Source organism: Haliotis cracherodii, unplaced genomic scaffold (assembly GCF_022045235.1).
Source record: "Haliotis cracherodii isolate W230 unplaced genomic scaffold, xgHalCrac1.p SCAF_3, whole genome shotgun sequence".
Classification (NCBI taxonomy): domain Eukaryota; kingdom Metazoa; phylum Mollusca; class Gastropoda; order Lepetellida; family Haliotidae; genus Haliotis; species Haliotis cracherodii.
Window position 1 is genome coordinate 39,540,461 of NW_027266286.1, and position 27,150 is coordinate 39,567,610.

The 27,150-nt window shown below is 43.2% G+C and overlaps 1 protein-coding gene across 1 annotated transcript; it reads right to left on the reverse strand.

Moving 5' to 3' along the window:
• Positions 1–580: 580 nt before the first annotated feature.
• On the reverse strand, positions 581–27,150 carry LOC139473729 (NADP-dependent malic enzyme-like). Its single transcript, XM_071256451.1, has 12 exons — positions 26,997–27,150; positions 16,896–17,179; positions 13,612–13,687; positions 13,177–13,338; positions 8,923–9,026; positions 8,501–8,610; positions 6,965–7,062; positions 6,730–6,843; positions 6,508–6,619; positions 6,248–6,390; positions 5,074–5,244; positions 581–1,376 (listed from the first exon to the last, which is right to left on the reverse strand). The coding sequence occupies exons 1-12, from the start codon at positions 27,093–27,095 to the stop codon at positions 1,131–1,133; spliced, it is 1,719 nt and encodes a 572-aa protein (XP_071112552.1). The 5' UTR covers positions 27,096–27,150; the 3' UTR covers positions 581–1,130.

Consider the following 27,150-nt stretch of genomic DNA (forward strand, 5'->3'; position numbering starts at 1 on the left):
TCACCTGGCGGTGACCCTCCATGTAACCGGGTTTCCGAGATCTCGGACGTGCTTCTTGATCACCTAGTATCACAGCCACGCTAGGTGTGCCGTGTGCTAGCAAGTGCTACAATCGTAACTATACATATTTGTTTGTAGAAAAAAAACATTAGGAATGTTCATTTTGAAAACACACCAAGTAGATGAAAGACAATTTAACCATCCACCTGTCGGAATGTTTCTATACAAGCATGACCTATCTTTGCATTTCCTACTGGCACTTCACGTAGCGACCAAGGTAAAATACATTATTCGCCCATGATGCAAAAGCAAAACAATTCCCTAACAACAGTTCACCTTCCCTTCTCTTTAAGTTAAACACAAATACGCACGCACGCACGCACGCACGCACGCACACACGCACGCACACGCACACACACACCGTAATACTACAGTTCACCTTCTCCGCTATCGAATTGAAGTCACGAGTCCAAATTACAATTCACCTTCCACTCCTACGACAGAACAGTAAACCCCCACTTCATCCGATCCTCCCCTTCAGCCCTCCCCCTCCCCCCCCCCCCCCCCTCCACAACCACCACACTCAAATACAACAGATCAACAACCCTGTGTAGAATTGTTTTTCTTGTCATTTCATTGCATGTTTTAGCCATTGAAACAAAACAAACTGCAACGTGTAAAACATGTTCATTAAATAACAAGCAATAACGCATTCAAGAGATATATCGTCAGATAAACATTGACATGGAATGACCGAACAATTCACAATACACAAACCAAAGACAACATCTATTCATATTTAGTTTACAAGTAATAGTTTACATTAGAAACAATCAAAATTCCAGTTTTGAAATATTGAGAAATTGCCTCCTTCTTTATACAAGGGACATGTCTATGTATGTGCATGTCGAACCTAAACTTACATACACGTCAGACCCTTATGTTTCCCCATGGCATATTGTTATACTTTTGGGTTAAGCATAGAAATGCGTGACTTTATGTAGGTGCCATCGTGACAATGTTTCTGGCCCCTTACAAGTTAAACGTTACACCCCAGCTTTAGAACGTCTCGATAAAGGAATGCTTCATACCCATTTTTTGCATCAATACAGTAATGTTCTGTAGCTCTACTAGGACTGGCCAGCCGGCCAGTCCCACACTGGGGGCACGAAGTCGGCATACTCTGTGCAGTACTGCCTCTCTGTGATGGCTGCCCTCTTGTCCTTGGGCTCAGGCTGCAGTAAGGCGAGACCGGCCTTGTAGGCAAACTCACTGACGGCAACGGCGATGCTGGTGGATACCTCCCTGATGGCGGAGAGAGGGGGATACACGCGGCCCTCCGACAGGTGCTCCTTGGTTACCAGTTCAGACAACCGCTGTAAGTGTAGCATCACTAACGTTTATACCACTGTGAGTGTATCGACAAAACACTGTACTAAAACACTGTTACATCAGAGGAGTATTGTCATTGTGTGTGCAGTAACAGTCCTGTGTAATACCATCGTGGGTGTAGCTATAACCTGTGTGTAATACCATTGTGGGTGTAGCAGCAGTCCTGTGTAATACCATCGCATGTGTAGCTATAACTTGAGTGTAATACCATTGTGTGTGTAGCAGCTGTCCTGTGTAATACCATTGTGAGAGCAGCAACAGTTGTGTGTAGCTATGACTTGTGTGTAATACCATTGTGGGTGTAGCAGCAGTCCTGTGTAATACCATCGTGTGTGTAGCTATAACTTGTGTGTAATACCATTGTGTGTGTAGCAGCTGTCCTGTGTAATACCATTGTGAGTGCAGCAACAGTTGTGTGTAGCTATAACTTGTGTGTAATACCATTGTGGGTGTAGCAGCAGTCCTGTGTAATACCATTGTGGGTGTAGCAGCAGTTGTGTGTAATACCATTGTGTGTGTAGCTATAACTTGTGTGTAATACCATTGTGTGTGTATCAGCAGTTGTGTGTAATACCATTACGGGTGTAGCAGCAGTCCTGTGTAATACCATTGTGGGTATAGCAGCAGTCCTGTGTAATACCATTGTGGGTGTAGCAGCAGTCCTGTGTAATACCATTGTGGGTGTAGCAGCAGTCCTGTGTAATACCATTGTGTGTGTAGCAGCAGTTGTGTGTAATACCATTGTGGGTGTAGCAGCAGTTGTGTGTAATACCATTATGGGTTTAGCAGCAGTCCTGTGTAATACCATTGTGGGTGTAGCAGCAGTTGTGTGTAATACCATTATGGGTTTAGCAGCAGTCCTGTGTAATACCATTGTGTGTGTAGCAGCAGTTGTGTGTAATACCATTGTGGGTGTAGCAGCAGTTGTGTGTAATACCATTATGGGTTTGGCAGCAGTCCTGTGTAATATCATTGTCGGTGTAGCAGCAGTTGTGTGTAATACCATTATGGGTTTAGCAGCAGTCCTGTGTAATACCATTGTGGGTGTAGCAGCAGTTGTGTGTAATACCATTGTGTGTGTAGCTATAACTTGTGTGTAATACCATTGTGTGTGTATCAGCAGTTGTGTGAAATACCATTACGGGTGTAGCAGCAGTCCTGTGTAATACCATTGTGGGTGTAGCAGCAGTCCTGTGTAATACCATTGTGTGTGTAGCAGCAGTTGTGTGTAATACCATTGTGGATGTAGCAGAAATCCTGTGTAATACCATTGTGTGTGTAGCAGCAGTTGTGTGTAATACCATTTGGTGGTATAGCACCAGTCCTGTGTAATACTATTGTGGGTGTAACTATAACTTGTGTGTAATACCATTATTGGTGTAGCAGCAGTCCTGTGTAATACCATTGTGGGTGTAGCAGCAGTTGTGTGTAATACCATTGTGGATGTAGCAACAGTTGTGTGTAATACCATTGTGGGTATAGCAGCAGTTGTGTGTAATACCATTATGTGTGTAGCTATAACTTGTGTGTAATACCATTATGGGTGTAGCAACAGTCCTGTGTAATACCATTGTGCGTGTAGCAACAGTCCTGTGTAATACCATTGTGGGTGTAGCAGCAGTTGTGTGTAATACCATTGTGTGTGTCGCTATAACTTGTGTGTAATACCATTATGGGTGTAGCAGCAGTTGTGTGTAATACCATTATGGGTGTAGCAACAGCCCTGTGTAATACCATTGTCGGTGTAGCAGCAGTTGTGTGTAATACCATTATGGGTTTAGCAGCAGTCCTGTGTAATACCATTGTGGGTGTAGCAGCAGTTGTGTGTAATACCATTATGGGTGTAGCAACAGTTGTGTGTAATACCATTATGGGTGTAGCTATAACTTGTGTGTAATACCATTATTGGTGTAGCAGCAGTCCTGTGTAATACCATTGTGGGTGCAGCTACAGTTGTGTGTAATACCATTATTGGTGTAGCAGCAGTCCTGTGTAATACCATTGTGGATGTAGCAGCAGTTGTGTGTAATACCATTGTGGGTGTAGCAACAGTCCTGTGTAATATCATTGTGGGTGTAGCAGCAGTTGTGTGTAATACCATTATGTGTGTAGCTATAACTTGTGTGTAATACCATTATTGGTGTAGCAGCAGTTGTGTGTAATACCATTGTGGGTGTAGCAGCAGTTGTGTGTAATACCATTGTGGATGTAGCAGCAGTTGTGTGTAATACCATTGTGGGTGTAGCAGCAGTCCTGTGTAATACCAATGTGTGTGTAGCAGCAGTCCTGTGTAATACCATTATTGGTGTAGCAGCAGTCCTGTGTAATACCATTGTCGGTGTAGCAGCAGTTATGTGTAATACCATTGTGGATGTAGCAGAAATCCTGTGTAATACCATTGTGGGTGTAGCAGCACTCCTGTGTAATACCATTGTGGATGTAGCAGAAATCCTGTGTAATACCATTATGGGTGTAGCAGCAGTCCTGTGTAATACCATTGTGGGTTTAGCAGCAGTCCTGTGTAATACCATTGTGGGTTTAGCAGCAGTCCTGTGTAATACCATTTTGGGTGTAGCAGCAGTCCTGTGTAATACTATTTTGGGTGTAGCAGCAGTCCTGTGTAATACTATTGTGGGTGTAGCAGCAGTCCTGTGTAATACCATTGTGGGTGTAGCAGCAGTTGTGTGTAATACCATTGTGGGTGTAGCAGCAGTCCTGTGTAATACCATTGTGGATGTAGCAGCAGTTGTGTGTAATACCATTGTGGGTATAGCAGCAGTCCTGTGTAATACTATTGTGGGTGTAACTATAACTTGTGTGTAATACCATTATTGGTGTAGCAGCAGTCCTGTGTAATACCATTGTGGGTGCAGCTACAGTTGTGTGTAATACCATTGTATGGGTGGCTATAACTTGTGTGTAATACCATTACGGGTGTAGCAGCAGTCCTGTGTAATACCATTGTGGATGTAGCAGCAGTCCTGTGTAATACCATTGTGGGTGTAGCAGCAGTCCTGTGTAATACCATTGTGGGTGTAGCAGCAGTCCTGTGTAATACCATTGTGGGTGTAGCAGCAGTCCTGTGTAATACCATTGTGGGTGTAGCAGCAGTCCTGTGTAATACCATTATGTGTGTAACTATAACTTGTGTGTAATACCATTACGGGTGTAGCAGCAGTCCTGTGTAATACCATTGTGGATGTAGCAGCAGTCCTGTGTAATACCATTGTGGGTGTAGCAGCAGTCCTGTGTAATACCATTGTGGGTGTAGCAGCAGTCCTGTGTAATACCTTTGTGGGTGTAGCAGCAGTCCTGTGTAATACCATTGTGGGTGTAGCAGCAGTCCTGTGTAATACCATTGTGGGTGTAGCAGCAGTCCTGTGTAATACCATTGTGGATGTAGCAGCAGTCCTGTGTAATACCATTGTGGAAGTAGCAGCAGTCCTGTGTAATACCATTGTGGAAGTAGCAGCAGTCCTGTGTAATACCATTGTTGATGTAGCAACAGTCCTGTGTAATACCATTGTGGATGTAGCAACAGTCCTGTGTAATACCATTAAGGGTATAGCAGCAGTCCTGTGTAATACCATTGTGGGTATAGCAACAGTCCTGTCGTGGGTATCTACCTAAGATTGTGTCCCGACATGATTTTGTGTGGCGATCTCTGTGGATGTTACTGACCTCGGCGGCGTGTAGGAAGATTTCCTCGGTGATGTTCCTTATGTCACATACGATGGCTGCTAGCCCCACCCCGGGGAAGATGTAGGCGTTGTTGCCCTGCCCCGGCTGGAAGGTCTGGCCGCCAACTGTCACGGCCTTGAATGGACTCCCACTGGCAAACACTGCTCGGCCCTGGCACACAAAATCAGTGTGACTGACATGGGATGCATGTATAGCAGTGGGGGAGGGGCTAGGGGTGGGATGGGATGGGGTGTGTGTGTCAGGGATAGGTGAGTTTTATTGAACATGTTAAAGTCAGCGACACAAGGATCTGTTGAGGAAAAGTTCCGTGGGATGGTTTGCTCTTTTTGTTGAAGAAAGGTCACATTATTGAGACAAAACCTTGGGTTGCATACAACAAACTCTATCTTATCATGTTACATAGGCAAATGGCAGTTAATTTCAGCTGCCTCAACTGCAGCAATGTGCCGATCTTCGTTGATGGTGTACTTCTGGACACCCTAACACCATTTCTTTCACAGGTTTCTTAATATCATACTAAGTGCGAAATATCAGTCATTACGTAAGCAACGTAGGCCCTATAAAATCAAAGTTAAATTAAAAAGAAGTATTTCTTTGCTTTACTACTTAATTTTTAAAGTTTGAACAGCTAACAAAATATTACTCATCTTACTGGTATCATTTAGTGACAATTTAAAGTTTCCTACATATTATGATTGAACGTTTGGTACCTTAAAACTTAAAACATTAACGTTAGGTGTACTACATTGCAACGTTAATAACATCGGTCACCCAATATGGTGTTAAATAAATACACTCCATCATTCAACTGAAAGTCTACGTCACGTTACTGGTCCCAACATTGGAGTCTTCCTCAGATGATCCATGAATACAGTGTACAGTTACTTCAATGGAAAGTTACAATTTTCGAGCAAAGTAAGCACTTTTTTATCTTGACCATACAGTTTACCATGTCATCTTAACATAAACATGCATTAAGTTTGAAAATATTCCATTTGCTTCTTAAAATCTAAGGAAACGTTCCTCCTAGTCTGCCCGACTAATCGTGATGTTTCATTGGCAACGTATTATGAAACGGTAAATGTAACAACAATGTTTAAGGAGAAAAAGATGTAAATACACAAGTTATGAAAATTGTATTAGTTATACGTACATTAGTAAATGTGTATGCCTGTTCTGCTGTGCACTCAGCTTTGCTTGTTGGGTTACTGAGTGCGAATACGATGGGACGATCGTTGAAGTCCGCCATGGCTTTGAGAATCTGCTCACTGAAGGCGCCAGGGACTGCAGCTGCGCCTGGTAAATTCAAAGCCCTTTGATACTACATGTGACGTGAAACCCTTACCATCCGAGAACCTTTCACCTTTTTTTTAACTATTTTACATGACGGCCTCCAGGGAGAGCTGTCCTTACCTATTATACATGTTGGCTTTACAATGGCGACCACTTCTTCTAGGGTGTCGATAGGGTCTCGCACTTGAGCGAAGTGAGCCTTGTGAGCTGTCACACCTCCTTTTGGGCGGTTCTATGAAATACAAAAATTAAACATGTTTATGGCGTTGAGTAACACAACTCCTATCGATGTGCAGACATTAGCCAAGGACGATAGTTGCCTATGTGAAAGAGTCTACCTACCTTTGTAATAAGTCCCCTGGAATCGACCATACAGATCTTCGACACAGCCTCGTCATGCGACAGACCTTGCTTTTGAAGCGCCTTCACCAACAGCATGGCGATCCCTATGGATGCCTGCAAAGGCAAATCACAATTTAGGTATAGCTATATATTCATATTGAACTGTCATTTCGTGTAGGTAAGAACATATGAATATCAGTCTAAATATGCTTATCTCGAATCAATGTTTTATCACCTCCCCTGCTCCTTGGAAGACGAACTTCTGGTCAACCAGTGCTTTTCCTGTTATCTTGACACTGGCCAGGATGCCCGCGACTGCCACGGCTGCCGTGCCTGGAACACACGTGTCAACGTGCTGAAGCAAGGGGCTATACCGTAGGCTACACCAAGCATTCTTAACATGAATACAAAATGCTTATATTCAAACTATACATTCCAATATTAACAAGATGGTATTTGGTGAGTACCAGTTCATCCATAGAATCTGTCAATGTACAGCCAACTTTATACTTAGTAATGGGATAAGATTAATTAAAGTATTTTTTCAGTTATGAAATGTAAGTAAATTAACATAGTTTGACAATATAGAGATTAATAGCAGATAATATATTCAAATACTTAGTAAAGGGATACGTTTTAACTACGGGTTCATTTTTCAATTAAGAACTGTTCCTGTTCCTGACTGTTCCTGGGTTGTCTAATTACCTGGGTCCTGAGAGTTTCAAGGGCTTTGGTCCCACACATGACATGCAACACAAGTGCTGTCTCCTTGGGCACGTGACTTTGTTCGAAATGTGCCTCTTTTCACTCAGCATTATCATTATGTACAGATTAAAATAAAATAAATGCAGCAAAGAGGGTTTGGGTGATCCTGGCAGTCAGGCTGGTTAGGTTCATCATCAGCTCAGGGCCCTTGCCCCTTCTACGCGCAGCCCAGACAGCGAATGGGACTTCTCCCAGGAAGCGCTGCCTAGTCAAACCCACCCAGAACTTTTCGGAGAATGTGAAGACTCCCCAACATTGCAGCCTTCTGCATTATCCAGATTGTCAGAAGGGCTGTATTCTTGGTAGCAAACCCGGTTACTCTCCCAATGTCAGTCAACAGATTGGGAGGTGCCACACCTAAGGCACTGAGAACAATGGGGAGTCGAACAACTTGGTACAAGCGTGACATTTCGAAAGTGAGGTCCGCATATTTGTTTTTCCTGTATCTTGACAATCACATTAGTGTCAAAGGGGACAGAAAATAATTATTATTGTTGTTGTTGTTGTTGTTGTTGTTGATGATGTTGTTGTTTACCTTATTTTAAAAAATAATTTAGACGAAGCGGGTAGATGCCTTATCAAAAGGGACGGGTATCATCTGATCACCATGTTACCTAGTTACATGACTTATGAGATAAGAATAGTAATTAACAATTTTATTAAAGTGTCATGTGTTGTACACATGATATACCGGAATATAGGCATGTGGTGTTGTCATGGTGCTTAACAAGTGATTAGGCAATCCACACCTCGCCCTAGGAGGAACTGACTCGTTTTTCATTACGTTTACACTCTCCCAGTCTAAAACACACATTTCATCCCAGCCCTGAACCACAAACGCTGCATAAAGAGGATTAAGATCTCAAAAGGTCAATTCGTGCATAATATATTTCTAGAATACATTTTTCACACATGAATGAGTTCAAATTTAGCTTTAATCCCTTGAAGATAAACATGGCACATGTTCTGTATAGAGTGAATGTCACTGTTTGTAGAAATGGGTTACCTTGAATGTCGTCGTTAAAGGAACAGTAGGACCCTCTGTACTTGTCAAGGAGTCGGAAGGCGTTGGCATTGCCGAAGTCTTCGAACTGAATTAGGCAGTTCTTGCCGTACCTAAACATAAACATGTCTTATGTATGTAGTTTATGTTGACATGCGTAATCATATTTCAAATATGGATGATTGAGATTCGCACCCAGTGATGATGCGAGATACGAATTAGTAACGTGGACATTGATCAATCCAGATTTGGGTTTTCACACCAATACAGCCGGAAGCAGTTCTCACACCAATCCAACCAGAAGCAGTTGTCACACTGGTGTAGCCCGGCTATGATGTCACACCAGTTCATCCTGGCTATGTTCTCACACCAGGGTAGCTGTGTTACTCTGACCTGCAGCTACATTGATGGGAATGTTTAAGTACCTTTCGACCACCGCTTCCATGAACTCATCCACCAAGTCGTCGTACGCCGGACCTCGTTCTCGCTTCTGTTTCAGGCCGATGTATAGCGGATCCGTTAGAAGGGTCTGGAGTTTTGAAACAGAATGATAAGTGTTAAGGCAATATTGTGTATGGTCAACTGTTTACATTATTGATGATGATGATGATGATGATGATGATGATGACTGGTAACTGTGTTCAGTCCATAGCCAGGCAATCCTGGCATCTGTGTTTAGGGCATAGTGGTACATTCCTGGCATCCGTGTTTAGGGCATAGTGATACAACCCTGGCATCTGTGTTTAGGGCATAGTGATACAATCCTGGCATCTTTGTGTAGGGCATAGCTATACATTCCTGGCATCTGTATTTAGGGCATAGTGATACAACCATGGCATCTGTGTTTAGGGCATAGTGATACAACCCTGGCATCCGTGTTTAGGGCATAGTGATACAATCCTTGCATCTTTGTTTTGGGCATAGTGATACATTCCTGGCATCTGTGTTTAGGGCATAGTGATACAATCCTGGCATCTGTGTTTAGGACATAGTGATACATTCCTGGCATCTGTGTTTAGGGCATAGTGATACAATCCTGGCATCTGTGTTTAGGACATAGTGATACATTCCTGGCATCTGTGTTTAGGCATAGTGATACATTCCTGGCATCTGTGTTTAGGGCATAGTGATACATTCCTGGCATCTGTGTTAAGGGCATAGTGATACATTCCTGGCATCTGTGTTTAGGGCATAGTGATACAATCCTGGCATCTGTGTTTAGGGCATAGTGGTACAATCCTTGCATCTGTGTTTAGGGCATAGTGATACAATCCTGGAATCTGTGTTTAGGGCATAGTGGTACAATCCTTGCATCTGTGTTTAGGGCATAGTGATACAATCCTGGCATTTGTGATAAGGGCATAGTGGCACATTCCTGGCATCCGTGTTTAGGGCATAGTGATTCAACCCTGGCATCTGTGTTTAGGGCATAGTGGTACATTCCTGGCATCTGTGTTTAGGGCATAGTGGCACATTCCTGGCATCCGTGTTTAGGGCATAGTGATTCAACCCTGGCATCTGTGTTTAGGGCATAGTGGCACATTCCTGGCATCCGTGTTTAGGGCATAGTGGTACATTCCTGGCATCTGTGTTTAGGGCATAGTGGTACATTCCTGGCATCCGTGTTTAGGGCATAGTGATACAACCCTGGCATCCGTGTTTAGGGCATAGTGGTACATTCCTGGCATCTGTGTTTAGGGCATAGTGATACATTCCTGGCATCTGTGTTTAGGGCATAGTGATACAACCCTGGCATCTGTGTTTAGGGCATAGTGGTACATTCCTGGCATCTGTGTTTAGGGCATAGTGGTACATTCCTGGCATCTGTGTTTAGGGCATAGTGATACAACCCTGGCATCCGTGTTTAGGGCATAGTGGTACAATCCTGGCATCCGTGTTTAGGGCATAGTGGTACATTCCTGGCATCTGTGTTTAGGGCATAGTGATACATTCCTGGCATCTGTGTTTAGGGCATAGTGATACAACCCTGGCATCTGTGTTTAGGGCATAGTGGTACATTCCTGGCATCTGTGTTTAGGGCATAGTGGTACATTCCTGGCATCTGTGTTTAGGGCATAGTGATACAACCCTGGCATCCGTGTTTAGGGCATAGTGGTACAATCCTGGCATCCGTGTTTAGGGCATAGTGGTACATTCCTGGAATCTGTGTTTAGGGCATAGTGATACATTCCTGGCATCTGTGTTTAGGGCATAGTGATACAACCCTGGCATCCGTGTTTAGGGCATAGTGGTACATTCCTGGCATCTGTGTTTAGGGCATAGTGATACAATCCTGGCATCCGTGTTTAGGGCATAGTGATACAACCCTGGCATCTGTGTTTAGGGCATAGTGGTACATTCCTGGCATCTGTGTTTAGGACATAGTGGTACATTCCTGGCATCCGTGTTTAGGGCATAGTGGTACAATCCTGGCATCCGTGTTTAGGGCATAGTGGTACATTCCTGGCATCCGTGTTTAGGGCATAGTGGTACATTCCTGGCATCCGTGTTTAGGGCATAGTGATTCAACCCTGGCATCTGTGTTAAGGGCATAGTGATACATTCCTGGCATCTGTATTTAGGGCATAGTGGTACAATCCTGGCATCTGTGTTTAGGACATAGTGGTACATTCCTGGCATCCGTGTTTAGGGCATAGTGATACATTCCTGGCATCCGTGTTTAGGGCATAGTGGTACATTCCTGGCATCCGTGTTTAGGGCATAGTGATTCAACCCTGGCATCTGTGTTAAGGGCATAGTGATACAATCCTGGCATCTGTATTTAGGGCATAGTGGTACAATCCTGGCATCTGTGTTAAGGGCATAGTGATACAATCCTGGCATTTGTAATTTCTTAAGTCGGCACTTTAGGAGCACCGGTCAGTTGAACATTGCAATAGTCAACTCAGAACAAAGAATATAACTAGTTTTTTTGTGGGAAGAGTTCTAATATGTGCAAGAAGCAAACCTTTCTGAGGTACATATTCGAGAATAACGCCGAGATCTTTAACAGTGCTGGTGAGTTTGACTGGTGTAGCACCTAATACTCTAATGGGTTCTAGCCCGGTTTTTCCACGAGAATGGACTCCGTCTTATCACCACTGACTTTGAGAATACCGAATGCCATCCAATGTTCAATGTCTTCAAAACACTCTGATGACTGTGTGACCGCTTCTGTAGCTGCTGAAGGACTGGGTTTGAATATTGATACCGGTTTAGAATCATCAGTATAAACATGATGATGAAGATTGTGATGCTCATCTATTTTCTCCCAGAAGTTTATTATACAACGTGAAAAGGAGTGGTCCTAGTACAGACCCTTGCGGTACTCAGCTGCTGATAGACCAGCAATGTAGACTGTCTGAAATCTGTCAGATAGATCCACCAAGTCGTCGTACGCCGGCCTCGTTCTCGCCAGCAGAGCCATATTTCCAGCATCTATCCCACGTCTACGATCATCCAAAAATCTTACAAGAGCAGTTTCCATGCCAACGTGTGGTAAAGACTGACTGAAAACGTTCGTGTAGTTTGTGGTCTGAAATGTGTTTTGATTAGCGCCTAGAAACTGCTTTTTCAATAAGCTTCGACATTAATAACAGGTTTGAAACCAGTCCATAATGTTTCAGGTTATCTGGTCCAATCCTTACTTTTAAGAAGTGGCTTAACCAAAGCTTTTAACATATCGGATGGTATAATGCCTGACGTCAAACGTGTGTCTGGTTACAGCTGGGAGCAGTATGCCAATGTTCTCATTCAGATATTGGTTTAGTTCTTCTGAGAAATAACATGACCTATTCTCCTGTGGATGGTTCAAATGTAGTGAGTTTTCATTCTGGAATGGCTTAAGAGATATATCACTGTGACAGTTGGTTGTATACTTCAGTTGCTCCCGCATTAACTTGGTGCCAACATACTTGGAAAGGATTGAGCAATATAATGAATGTCTCCACTTTACGGAAGGGATTTTTCTGCGCTTTTACCCATCAAGGTGACCAAGAGTCTGTAGAGAACATTTTGGTTTGAAGAAGCGTCATTACTTTTGGTATTAATGTTTTTACATTTACTGCGTCTGTTTCAGCGTATAATTGAGACAAGTGGTTCTCTGGCTTTGGCGTTTTGTACTTGATAACTTAGGTAACCCTATTCCTTGCAGAACTATACAGTTTCCTGTGAATTTCTAGATGCTTTCCTACCTCCTTTCAGCTTTTCTTTTCGGTATTTTGGCCGAGCTGACTCCTGGAGTGAATATCCGGATTGAATCAGGTCTCTGGGGGTATTGTCTAAATAATTTCAGGAGCATGTTTGTCCTTAAGCACCTTAATTTTTGTATAGTTTCACAAAGTGTTCACAAAGTGTTCACAAAGTGTTGGAGCAGAACGTAATGGAGCAGATTATTCCTGAAAACATTCTTGTCTATTTTGCATATTTCTACATCTCACAGAAATGGCTGCAGGAGCTGGCCAAGTTAGATCTAACGCCAATGAAATCAACTGTTCCACGAGGAACTAACCCACCTCATCTCCTGCGGTTGGGCAGCCTAGTGGTTAAAGCATTCGCTCTTAATTCCGAAGTTTGATTCCCGACACGGGTCAAATGTGTGAAGGCCGCCCTGACATACTGCTGATAAAGCGGATTAAAACCATACTCACTATCTTTTGACAGAAGCCAAAATACGGTACCTGGTTATCAGTTCCGACGTCGAGCGTGATGGGGAGACACTGGTGAGGTTTGACACCCGCGAGGGCGGTGTATAGGGACAGCTTACCCACGGGTATGCCCATTCCATACGCCCCTAAGTCACCAAGACCCAAAATTCGTTCTCCGTCAGTGACAACAATGGCCTGCATTTGGAAGAAAAGAGTATTTTATTAGCGCCTCGATGACTGCCACTGCGGAGAGAATTATCTGAGGTGCTAGGTCTCTCACTTCACTTGGGCTCTGCCCTTGAATATTTAATGGACAGTGTGAAATGGCGTTTAACGTCGCGTTCAAGATTACCTCACACTATATGACGTTTTACACAATACAGCTTTGTCGGTGATATTTTTCCTGCAAGAAATCGGTGTGGTTGTGATAAGCGTTTTCCTATACACTCAGCATAGCTACATACTTACCTTCACGTCATCCACTGGCCAGTTGTACAGTATGTCGCTGACGTGCCCGCGGTCATGGATGGTGATGAACAAACCCCTGTGGGAAAAGACGATTCCTTTGTGGCATATACCAATGCATGCATCAATCATGAAACAAGGGTTTTGTTGCAGGGTTACTGCAGGGGTTGTACATGGGTATGTAAGTTACCATTCAGTCACGTACGTCAGTATGCAGACACGTCCATTACAGTTACCCTATGTGGTTACAAGGAAAGCGAAATATCGACATCTTATCACCTGTACATGTAAGTGGGGGAATAAGTAAGTGTAAGAATAAAGTAAAGTCTCAAGAGACTTGTCCAGAAGATGAAATCTACTGACCACCAACAGTATTCATCGCCGGTGGTCACCAAAGACTATGCAATATTACACATGTTGTTCATCCAATTACATTCATAAATCATACGTTATAGTTCTTTCATATTCAGAGTGCCAATTTGGTGCCATTATCGATCTGACTATAAAGAGAGTATTTGCACGTTCTATTTTCGACCTGATTACAGCTAGTTGGCGTAGTGAGGTCAGGTACAGAATATCTGTGACGGGAGCTGTGCACACTTGCCGAGCTGGTTCTCGGTGTACAAGGAAGACAGAGAACCATCACCGGAACCATCTGCTTCCTGCTGTCATGCTGCAATATCCCCGTGGAGCATCAAACAGGTCATGGAGTGGGAACCTAGCACCTCCCACAGTACACAGTTCCGTCTTTCACTTTTAATCTCAAGATCCACTGCCGACAACCACATTGAATTTTATATTTTGAAGTCTTTGTTAAAGTAATTCAGTTATGGTGATGCTTATTGTTTTCAACAATAAATAACCCCATTGATGCAAACCGCAACAGCTTGTAGTATTGTCCTTAGATAACCTACATATATGTTAAGATTGATGTTCTTTATTGTAGCCATGACTTTATCCGAATCCCATCTCTTCATCAATGTGTATGTATCGCTGTGTCTCGGCCAACATGAGACTTTAGTCCAACTACATGCACACCATGAGGAGATGCGTGTGTGTTGCCGTCAGGGGAGGGAACTAGGTAGCAGACATATATTGCTCACAACGTACTATATACCACTGGATGACTATGAAGTTAAATGAGGTTACAGTCAAATGTTTGTTGCAACCAGTGTATATTTTTACATGTCTTTGTAGTCATGAGGGGAAAGCAGAGGAGGTATTTCATGATTTCGTCGAAATGATACAGGGCTGTCCGCTCTAAACGTCTTTTGATTTGACGTGGCCAGGGGTCGAACCTCCGACCTTCCACAGACCCTCTAACCTCTAGAAAAACAGAGGCAGTGCAATGTCAGATAAAGGCACACGGTATCCACATAGAATAGAGCTAGATAACGTTGAATTATATCATACTGCATTATGCAGTTGGTACAATAGTATATTATTCTATGCCATGCACACATTATCCTGGGGAAAGCGACGATGTGATAGAAATACCCACAATAGGACATCTCCCACTGGCAATTATTGTCCTGGTCTTTTTCGTATCGCCAGCGGTTATGAAAACAGGAAAACTCTGCAAGGACTTACAATCAGTAACCGAATCCGTCTCAATTCATTAATATTACTCGTAACCCTACCATATCGATTACATATAAAATCACGAGCCCTATCCTAGACAGGCGACATTCACGACCAGAGCGCATCAAGATTGAACCAAAGGTCGGGTTACAAGGGGAGGAACAAGGTTAATAATCCCATAAGTAAACACTTCATGCCACAGCAGTATCCAACATGGTCGGATTAAATTAACCCCAACGATTTGTCTAAGGACAGGTGGCATGATGTGTACAATCATGGCAGACAGTCGGTGTGAGTGCGTATGAATATATAGCAGACCTGGTTGTCTGACGATCAGGCCATCTCTGCCAGACTTGGCAGACAGTCGGTCTGAGCGCGTATGTATATAAAGCAGACCCGGTTGTCTGACGATCAGGCCATCTCTGACAGACTTGGCAGACAGTCGGCGTGAGTGCGTATGTATGTATAGCAGACCTGGTTGTCTGACGATCAGGCCATCTCTGACAGACTTGACAGACAGTCGGTGTGAGCGCGTATGAATATATAGCAGACCTGGTTGTCTGACGATCAGGCCATCTCTGCCAGACTTGACAGACAGTCGGTGTGAGTGCGTATGTATATATAGAAGACCTGGTTGTCTGACAATCAGGCCATCTCTGCCAGACTTGACAGACAGTCGGCGTGAGTGCGTATGTATGTATAGCAGACCTGGTTGTCTGACGATCAGGCCATCTCTGACAGACTTGACAGACAGTCGGTGTGAGCGCGTATGAATATATAGCAGACCTGGTTGTCTGACGATCAGGCCATCTCTGCCAGACTTGGCAGACAGTCGGTCTGAGCGCGTATGTATATATAGCAGACCCGGTTGTCTGACGATCAGGCCATCTCTGCCAGACTTGGCAGACAGTCGGCGTGAGTGCGTATGTATATATAGCAGACCTGGTTGTCTGACGATCAGGCCATCTCTGCCAGACTTGGCAGACAGTCGGTGTGAATGCGTATGTATGTATAGCAGACCTGGTTGTCTGACGATCAGGCCATCTCTGACAGACTTGACAGACAGTCGGTGTGAGCGCGTATGTATATATAGCAGACCTGGTTGTCTGACGATCAGGCCATCTCTGACAGACTTGACAGACAGTCGGTGTGAGTGCGTATGTATATATAGAAGACCTGGTTGTCTGACAATCAGGCCATCTCTGCCAGACTTGACAGACAGTCGGTGTGAGTGCGTATGTATATATAGCAGACCTGGTTGTCTGACGATCAGGCCATCTCTGACAGACTTGACAGACAGTCGGTGTGAGCGCGTATGTATATATAGCAGACCTGGTTGTCTGACGATCAGGCCATCTCTGCCAGACTTGACAGACAGTCGGTGTGAGTGCGTATGTATGTATAGCAGACCTGGTTGTCTGACGATCAGGCCATCTCTGACAGACTTGACAGACAGTCGGCGTGAGTGCGTATGTATATATAGCAGACCTGGTTGTCTGACGATCAGGTCATCTCTGACAGACTTGACAGACAGTCGGTGTGAGTGCGTATGTATATGACAGACATGGGAGCCGTTGTTCAAAACAACCTTCAGCGCAACGACTGTCGGAAGTCTATGTTAAGGTATGGGAGTTACGATTACATTATCGCAAAGATATGTTTATACAGCATCTCAAACTACGACAGACGAGACCCAAGTGACATACCTCGGTTTCCTGAAGATCATGCCGTATTTCTGACAGGCGAGTCCGACCGTTGGCGTGTAGATGACGGGCATCATCAGCTCCACATACTGGGTGACAACCTTGTAGAAGAGCTTCTCGTTCCTGTCCTGGAGCGCCATCACGTAGATGTACCTGTCAAGGTCGTCGTTCCACCTGTAGAAGTTCTGCATCACCTGGAACACCTGGTGGTCCTGGTCCAGCAGCGCCGGGGGCAACAGACCGTGCAGACCAAGTACCTGGCGCTCCCGTAGGCTGAACGCCAACCCCTACAATGAGAGAGAAAAACTTAATACTGAGTATTGTAATATGAATGAGAGTGTCTGATTGATACAAAAACGTTGGTACACAGGATTAGATCGAGGAAATCTTCCACACTTTAAACTGCGTATGAACACTTTTTCTATAAATACACTTTATACATCCAATCCCAAATTTGAAAAAGATCCTAGCCGTCTTGGCTAAATGGATACCACATGACTTAAACATTAACTTTGATTGATATTTATTATCTATAATTCGATTTATTTTGTTTTGGGGTACATTGTGCTACCTGGTTATGACGGAAACATGTGATGGTATTCCTACTGTGTATATTCCGGCATCATTGCATCTGGGAGTGACGTGATGTCCGGCCGTTACTGAGTAGTCAATGCACGGACAGTTTGTCATTGGCTTATGAAATGAAATTTCCGGGCATCGAAAAATATTAACACCTGTGCATGTTTATCTACCGTAAGTGAATGATATGTTATACATGGCCTTATAACACGGTCACCGCTATAGCTATAAGTGAGTGAGAGTATACACTCAAAACAAGAGACAGGGGCATGCTTGGTCCATTTCAAAGTCCGTGTCATCCTCAAAGTTTAATTTATCAGCACATCGAGCACTGGCATTCAGTTATATGTGCAACACGTAAGATGATGAGTTTACGTGCCGATGTAACCAGTATTAGCTAGCTTCCATTATACTGGAATTTGGAAGACTTATGAAGATAAGGACACCTCGCGTTTCATTGTGATGACATGGCTAATCTTTTACTACGCCACGGGATAGTTGGGTGATGGAGGATAAAAGGGGCGCTAGAAGCAATAGAGCGTTTATTACAGCGCAGGATACAGTAACAAGTATTCAACTGTTCCCTGTATCATACTGCTCTCAACTCTAATTGCGCATCAAAGATTTCTTGCCCTTTTTTTGTAAACAAATGACCAAGAAGGTATTATTATGTCGTTGTTCAGGTTGTCAATGGCGAGATTACTCTGGATGGACTCACTTCCGATAACTGTCTCACGTCAAACTAATTGTCCATCCTTTCATTCGCGACCAGACATCACATGGGTACACCCTACCTTGCGTCTGTGTGGACAAGGTAGATGAATGTTTCCAGTGCTGGAAGCGCAGATACTAGAGTAACTTATCATGTCCGACTACAGTATTATATAAAATTAATGTGTATTAATGAGAATAAATAATCGCTGAAATCATTGTCAACAACAGTGATATAAAATTACATGCAGCCATTCAAATATTCAGTACAGCGACATCTCGGCGCGAGCATCGGTGGCTATGACACTGATTGGAGTCCTATTGAATCTCCCGGCACAATACCTCGAAACAATCTAATTATTGTCGACAAATGAATCACTGGCATTTAAGCACATGCTTAATTTGAGGATTCAAAATCGATAGAAATAGCAATATAAGATGTTACATTCTGTAACCACCACGTCAACAGGCATGCAATGCAATGGGGGTCATGCAAAAAGTTTAAGTGTGACATTTCATCAAATGTCGACAACAGACATGGGGGTTGGTCGGCTAGTTCGTCAAGAAACCCCATCAGTGACCTATCATGAAGACATGGGGCTTTTTCGGCTAGTTCCACAAGAAACCCCACCAGTGACCTATCATGAAGACTTTGGGTTTTGTTGGTTTATTCGACAAGACACCCCATCTGTGACCTATCAGGAAGACATTGGACTTTATAGGCTTTTCGACAAGACACCCCATCTGTGACCTATCATGAAGACATTGGACTTTATAGGCTTTTCGACAAGACACCCCATCTGTGACCTATCATGAAGACATTGGACTTTATAGGCTTTTCGACAAGACACCCAGTCTGTGACCTATCATGTAGGCTTGGGATTTTATCGGCTAGTTCCACAAGATATCCCATCAGTTACCTATCATGTAGACTAATTCGACATGACACCCTATCTGTGTCCTATCATGTAAACTTGGGGCTTTTTCGGCTAGTTCCACAAGAAACCCCACCATTGACCTATCATGTAGACTTTGGGTTTTGTTGGTTTATTCGACAAGACACCCAGTCTGTGACCTATCATGTAGGCTTGGGGCTTTTTCGGCTAGTTCGACAATAAACCGCACCAGTGACCTACCATGTAGACTTTGGGTTTTGTTGGTTTATTCGACAAGACACCCAGTCTGTGACCTATCATGTAGGCTTGGGATTTTATCGGCTAGTTCGACAAGATATCCCATCAGTTAGCTATCATGTAGACTTATTCGACAAGACACACCATCTGTGACCTGTCATGGAGGCTTGGGGTTTTATAGGCTAGTTCGACAAGAAACCGACCAGTGACTTTTCATGAAGAAGATGGTTTGGTCCGCATTGTGCTTTTTGGGGCTATATCGGCTTTGATTTTGTTTTTATCTCTACTTTCTGAATAGAATATGATGTATCTCCGCTTTTTCTAGAGCTAGCTTCGCCAGTGTGTCTGCTTTTTCATTTCCACGCGAGACGGGATCCAACATAACTACACCTGTTTCGCTGGTGGTCTACAACTATATGTCAACGGAAGAGATATCAGCTCTGTAAACAGTCATTAGCACTTTTGTGTTATACTTGAAGCCAGTGTAAAATGGTCTTGTCATATAGATACCATAATAAAAACAACTTCCAAGATGATTTACTCAATGAGAAAACTCAAATATCTACTTCACAGAAATAAACAATATATATATAATGTTCATAAGACAACACTTTGAATACGCCTGTGAGGTATGGGATGGTTGCACCGAAGGAAAAAGTGAAAAATTAGAACAATTAGAAGTTCCACGCATTGTAACTGGTTTACCTAAATATGCCCCCATGCATTCATTATATTACCGGTTAGGAACCCTTAGTTGAGCGTAGAAAGAAACCTAAACTTTGTGTTTTCTTCAAAAGAAATCAAAATATGGCCCCTTCCTATCTAACAGATATTCTACCAAAAAAACGTTGCTGCAAGAAACTCATACAGTCTCAGAAAGTCTGAAAACATGTGTTCCTCTCACAAGACATTCGTGTGAATCCTATCACCCATCGACTATCCGATTGTGGAACTCTACGCCGTTATCAGATCGAAATTCTACGATTTCTTGTTTTAAAAATTCTTTACAAAAGCACCACCCCACGTCACCTGCGTACTTCGCATATGGAAGTAGGAAATATAATATCTTACACACAAAACTGAGATACATGTACAACCAACTGAATCATGATTTATATAGAATTGGTATAAAAGATCACCCGAACTGTACATATTCAAATACATGTGAAAATGCATATGCATACACAGTAATGTATGGATGCTGAAAATTAGTGGTGTCACACGAAGACACCTGCAAACACGGTAATGTATGGATACTGAAACTGCATACACCGGTAATGTATGGATACTGAAACTGCATACACCGGTAATGTATGGATACATAAAAGCGTGGTGTCACACCAAGACACCTGCATACTCCAGTAATGTATGGATACTGAAACTGCATACACCGGTAATGTATGGATACATAAAAGCGTGGTGTCACACCAAGACACCTGCATACTCCAGTAATGTATGGATACTGAAACTGCATACACCGGTAATGTATGGATACTGAAACTGCATACACTGGTAATGTATGGATACATAAAAGCGTGGTGTCACACCAAGACACCTGCATACTCCAGTAATGTATGGATACTGAAACTGCATACACCGGTAATGTATGGATACATAAAAGCGTGGTGTCACACCAAGACACCTGCATACTCCAGTAATGTATGGATACTGAAACTGCATACACCGGTAATGTATGGATACATAAAAGCGTGGTGTCACACCAAGACACCTGCATACTCCAGTAATGTATGGATACTGAAACTGCATACACCGGTAATGTATGGATACATAAAAGCGTGGTGTCACACCAAGACACCTGCATACTCCAGTAATGTATGGATACTGAAACTGCATACACCGGTAATGTATGGATACATAAAAGCGTGGTGTCACACCAAGACACCTGCATACTCCAGTAATGTATGGATACTGAAACTGCATACACCGGTAATGTATGGATACATAAAAGCGTGGTGTCACACCAAGACACCTGCATACTCCAGTAATGTATGGATACTGAAACTGCATACACCGGTAATGTATGGATACATAAAAGCGTGGTGTCACACCAAGACACCTGCATACTCCAGTAATGTATGGATACTGAAACTGCATACACCGGTAATGTATGGATACATAAAAGCGTGGTGTCACACCAAGACACCTGCATACTCCAGTAATGTATGGATACTGAAACTGCATACACCGGTAATGTATGGATACATAAAAGCATGGTGTCACACCAAGACACCTGCATACTCCAGTAATGTATGGATACTGAAACTGCATACACCGGTAATGTATGGATACATAAAAGCGTGGTGTCACACCAAGACACCTGCATACTCCAGTAATGTATGGATATTGAAACTGCATACACCGGTAATGTATGGATACATAAAAGCGTGGTGTCACACCAAGACACCTGCATACTCCAGTAATGTATGGATACTGAAACTGCATACACCGGTAATGTATGGATACTGAAACTGCATACACCGGTAATGTATGGATACATAAAAGCGTGGTGTCACACCAAGACACCTGCATACTCCAGTAATGTATGGATACTGAAACTGCATACACCGGTAATGTATGGATACATAAAAGCGTGGTGTCACACCAAGACACCTGCATACTCCAGTAATGTATGGATACTGAAACTGCATACACCGGTAATGTATGGATACATAAAAGCATGGTGTCACACCAAGACACCTGCATACTCCAGTAATGTATGGATACTGAAACTGCATACACCGGTAATGTATGGATACTGAAACTGCATACACCGGTAATGTATGGATACATAAAAGCGTGGTGTCACACCAAGACACCTGCATACTCCAGTAATGTATGGATACTGAAACTGCATACACCGGTAATGTATGGATACATAAAAGCGTGGTGTCACACCAAGACACCTACATACTCCAGTAATGTATGGATACTGAAACTGCATACACCAGTAATGTATGGATACATAAAAGCGTGGTGTCACACCAAGACACCTGCATACTCCAGTAATGTATGGATACTGAAACTGCATACACCGGTAATGTATGGATACTGAAACTGCATACACCGGTAATGTATGGATACATAAAAGCGTGGTGTCACACCAAGACACCTGCATACTCCAGTAATGTATGGATACTGAAACTGCATACACCGGTAATGTATGGATACATAAAAGCGTGGTGTCACACCAAGACACCTGCATACTCCAGTAATGTATGGATACTGAAACTGCATACACCGGTAATGTATGGATACATAAAAGCGTGGTGTCACACCAAGACACCTGCATACTCCAGTAATGTATGGATACTGAAACTGCATACACCGGTAATGTATGGATACATAAAAGCGTGGTGTCACACCAAGACACCTGCATACTCCAGTAATGTATGGATACTGAAACTGCATACACCGGTAATGTATGGATACATAAAAGCGTGGTGTCACACCAAGACACCTGCATACTCCAGTAATGTATGGATACTGAAACTGCATACACCGGTAATGTATGGATACATAAAAGCGTGGTGTCACACCAAGACACCTGCATACTCCAGCAATGTATGGATATTGAAACTGCATACACCGGTAATGTATGGATACATAAAAGCGTGGTGTCACACCAAGACACCTGCATACTCCAGTAATGTATGGATACTGAAACTGCATACACCGGTAATGTATGGATACTGAAACTGCATACACCGGTAATGTATGGATACATAAAAGCGTGGTGTCACACCAAGACACCTGCATACTCCAGTAATGTATGGATACTGAAACTGCATACACCGGTAATGTATGGATACATAAAAGCGTGGTGTCACACCAAGACACCTGCATACTCCAGTAATGTATGGATACTGAAACTGCATACACCGGTAATGTATGGATACTGAAAACCGTGGTGTCACACCAAGACACCTGCATACACCAGTAATGTATGGATACTGAACACCGTTGTGTCACACCAAGACACCTGCATGCACGGTAATGTATGGATACTGAAAACCATGGTATCACACCAAGACACCTGCATACACCGGTAATCTATGGATACTGAACACTGTTGTGTCACACCAAGACACCTGCATACACCGGTAATGTAGGGATACTGAAACCGTTGTGTCACACCAAGACACCTGCATACACCAGTAATCTATGGATACTGAACACCGTTGTGTCACACCAAGACACCTGCATACACCGGTAATGTAGGGATACTGAAACCGTTGTGTCACACCAAGACACCTGCATACACCGGTAATGTATGGATACTGAAAACCGTGTTGTCACACAAAGACACCTTCATACACTGGTAATGTATGGATACTGAAAACCGTGGTATCACACCAAGACACCTGCATACACCGGTAATGTATGGATACTGAAAACAATGGTATCACACCAAGACACCTGCATACACCAGTAATGTATGGATACTGAAAACCGTTGTGTCACGGCAAGACACCTGCATACACCGGTAATGTATGGATACTGAAAACCGTGTTGTCACACAAAGACACCTTCATACACTGGTAATGTATGGATACTGAAAACCGTGGTATCACACCAAGACACCTGCATACACCGGTAATGTATGGATACTGAAAACAATGGTATCACACCAAGTCACCTGCATACACCAGTAATGTATGAATACTGAAAACCGCATGCATCGGTTATGTATGGATACTGAAAACCGTGGTGTCACACCAAGACACCTGCATACACCGGTAATGTATGGATACTGAATACCATGGTGTCACACCAAGACACCTGCATACACTGGTAATGTATGGATACTGAAAACAGTGGTGTCACACCAAGACACCTGCATACACCGGTAATGTATGGATACTGAAAACCGCATACACCGGTAATGTATGGATACTGAAACCGTTGTGTCACACCAAGACACCTGCATACACCGGTAATGTATGGATACTGAAACCGTTGTGTCACACCAAGACACCTGCATACACCGGTAATGTATGGATACTGAAAACCGTGTTGTCACACGAAGACACCTTCATACACTGGTAATGTATGGATACTGAAAACCGTGGTATCACACCAAGACACCTGCATACACCGGTAATGTATGGATACTGAAAACAATGGTATCACACCAAGTCACCTGCATACACCAGTAATGTATGGATACTGAAAACCGTTGTGTCACGCCAAGACACCTTCATACACCGGTAATGTATGGATACTGAAAACCGTGGTGTCACACCAAGACACCTGCATACACCGGTAATGTATGAATACTGAAAACCGTGGTGTCACACGAAGACACCTTCATACACCGGTAATGTATGGATACTGAAAACCATGGTATCACACCAAGACACCTGCATACATCGGTAATGTATGGATACTGAAAACCGTGGTGTCACACCAAGTCACCTGCATACACCGGTAATGTATGGATACTGAAAACCGTGGTGTCACGCCAAGACACCTTCATACACCGGTAATGTATGGATACTGAAAACCGTTGTGTCACACCAAGACACCTTCATACACGGTTATGTATGGATACTGAAAACCATTGTGTCACGCCAAGACACCTGCATACACCAGTAATGTATGGATATTGAAAGCAATGGTGTCACACCAAGACACCTTCATACACCGGTAATGTATGGATACTGAAATCTGTGGTGTCACACCAAGACACCTTCATAGACCAGTAATCTATGGATACTGAACACCGTTGTGTCACACCAAGACACCTGCATACACCGGTAATGTATGGATACTGAAAACCGTGGTGTCACACCAAGACACCTTCATACACCGGTAATGTATGGATACTGAAATCTGTGGTGTCACACCAAGACACCTGCATACACCAGTAATCTATGGATACTGAAAACCATGGTGTCACACAAAGACACCTTCATACACCGGTAATGTATGGATACTGGAAACCGTGGTGTCACACCAAGACACCTTCATACACCGGTAATGTATGGATACTGAAAACCATGGTGTCACACCAAGACACCTGCATACACCAGTAATGTATGGATACTGAAAACCGTGGTGTCACACCAAGACACCTTCATACACCGGTAATGTATGGATACTGAAAACCGTGTTGTCACACGAAGACACCTTCATACACTGGTAATGTATGGATACTGAAAACCATGGTGTCACACCAAGACACCTTCATACACCGGTAATGTATGGATACTGAAAACCGTGGTGTCACACCAAGACACCTTCATAAACCGGTAATGTATGTATACTGAAATCCGTGGTGTCACACCAAGACACCTGCATACACCAGTAATGTATGGATACTGAAAACCATGGTGTCACACCAAGACACCTTCATACACCGGTAATGTATGGATACTGAAAAAATAAATAACATGGTATATCCTGTTCGACATACCACACAATTACTGTATGTCAAAGGCTGCCATGATCGCCATGTTTGAAATCGGATCAACATTCTGTGAGAATTTGGGGAATGATATGTCCCACGCTTCATGCTCATTGACCTTGGGGATTCAGAAACTGTGACACGGACGACGGACAAGGTGCCATGATATGAGCTAATTTCAATCTCCGGTTGTAAATGATTTTAGGGTAGAGGTGTGTGGCCATTGGCATCTTATGTGGATGCACCAAGCGTATATATCCATTGTATGTTTCTTTTAAACAAATAATGGGCGTTGTTCGGGCATACAATATGTATACGAGAGAGCTTCCCATTTACAAGCCAGTAGAGTCTCAATGCCATGTTTGATATTAAACCATAATACCTGGCTTCATTGTGTGTAGGCTGTCTGTTAAACTGCTGACTCACGACGGCCTGGCGCCCTTGAGTAAGTGTACATAGTGAGAATGCGATCCTCGGCGTTGGAAAGCGCTGTGTCATTTCATCTGTTTCAACAGATATATGCTGGAGGGGTGTGGGTGTAAAGCCACTATGATGAATAGTAGATATCGTGTGTCCTTGAACTTACCCTATATATACCCACACATACATTGACGTTAGAACACACAATTAGAACAACCGCAATATCACATAGGTTTACCCGGAATTCGTAAATCTCCGATGGAGTGGGCTTATAAGCATTATCTTTAAGCAAATACATCACGTAGATGAAAGTCCATCAGTAAATGAGAGCATGCTATTCTTATGTTCCCATTGCATTATGCATTCTGTAACATACTACCGCCAGCCCAAGCCGAATATCACACCACAAAAACTTATTCTCGTAAGCTTACATAAACAATCCGTCGAAAAAGTAAAAATTAACATGAAAATATTACTGAGAATGTAATGCGCTGCACTAAGTTTTAAGGTTTCGTCCCCTGTATTAACTGATAAACAATACGTTCATTAAATATCATAGACTGTAATTCGATGAAACGGCAGCAGTCGGTTTAACTGTGACGTGTGCATACGTTCTGTGTCAAATCTAACTTGTCAATATCTGTGTAATGTGACATACTGAATGACTACGCTTAAACCGCTCTCGCCCACACTGACACTGACATGCCAGTTGTACATTCTACTTGACGCACACTAAACAATCGAACGATAATCTCCCAAGGTGACAGACCTGTAACCGTTATAACGCGGTATTATTTTATCTTATCTGCAAAGGAAACTTTTGTCCGTACTTGCCTTGTTGAGGTTTGGGTCTCTCATGATATCTATCCCGCGCACATGGGGCCTCCCGCGAGGAGCCTGCTCACACTGTGAGGCTGTCGGTGCGTCCGCCATCGTCGTTACTCATATACTTCTACTACGGTATGACCGTGCTCACTGACACTCAGGG

What these genes read in the sequence shown, in the direction of transcription:
- LOC139473729 (XM_071256451.1), bottom strand. Translation starts at nt 27,095, where the DNA reads ATGGCGGACGCACCGACAGCCTCACAGTGTGAGCAGGCTCCTCGCGGG. An exon ending in CTTTAACGACGACATTCAAG is followed by an intron (nt 7,063 to 8,500) that starts GTAACCCATTTC and finishes CGTGTGTTCCAG; the next exon opens with GCACGGCAGCCGTGGCAGTC. An exon ending in AGGCATACACATTTACTAAT is followed by an intron (nt 5,245 to 6,247) that starts GTACGTATAACT and finishes TTTGTGTGCCAG; the next exon opens with GGCCGAGCAGTGTTTGCCAG.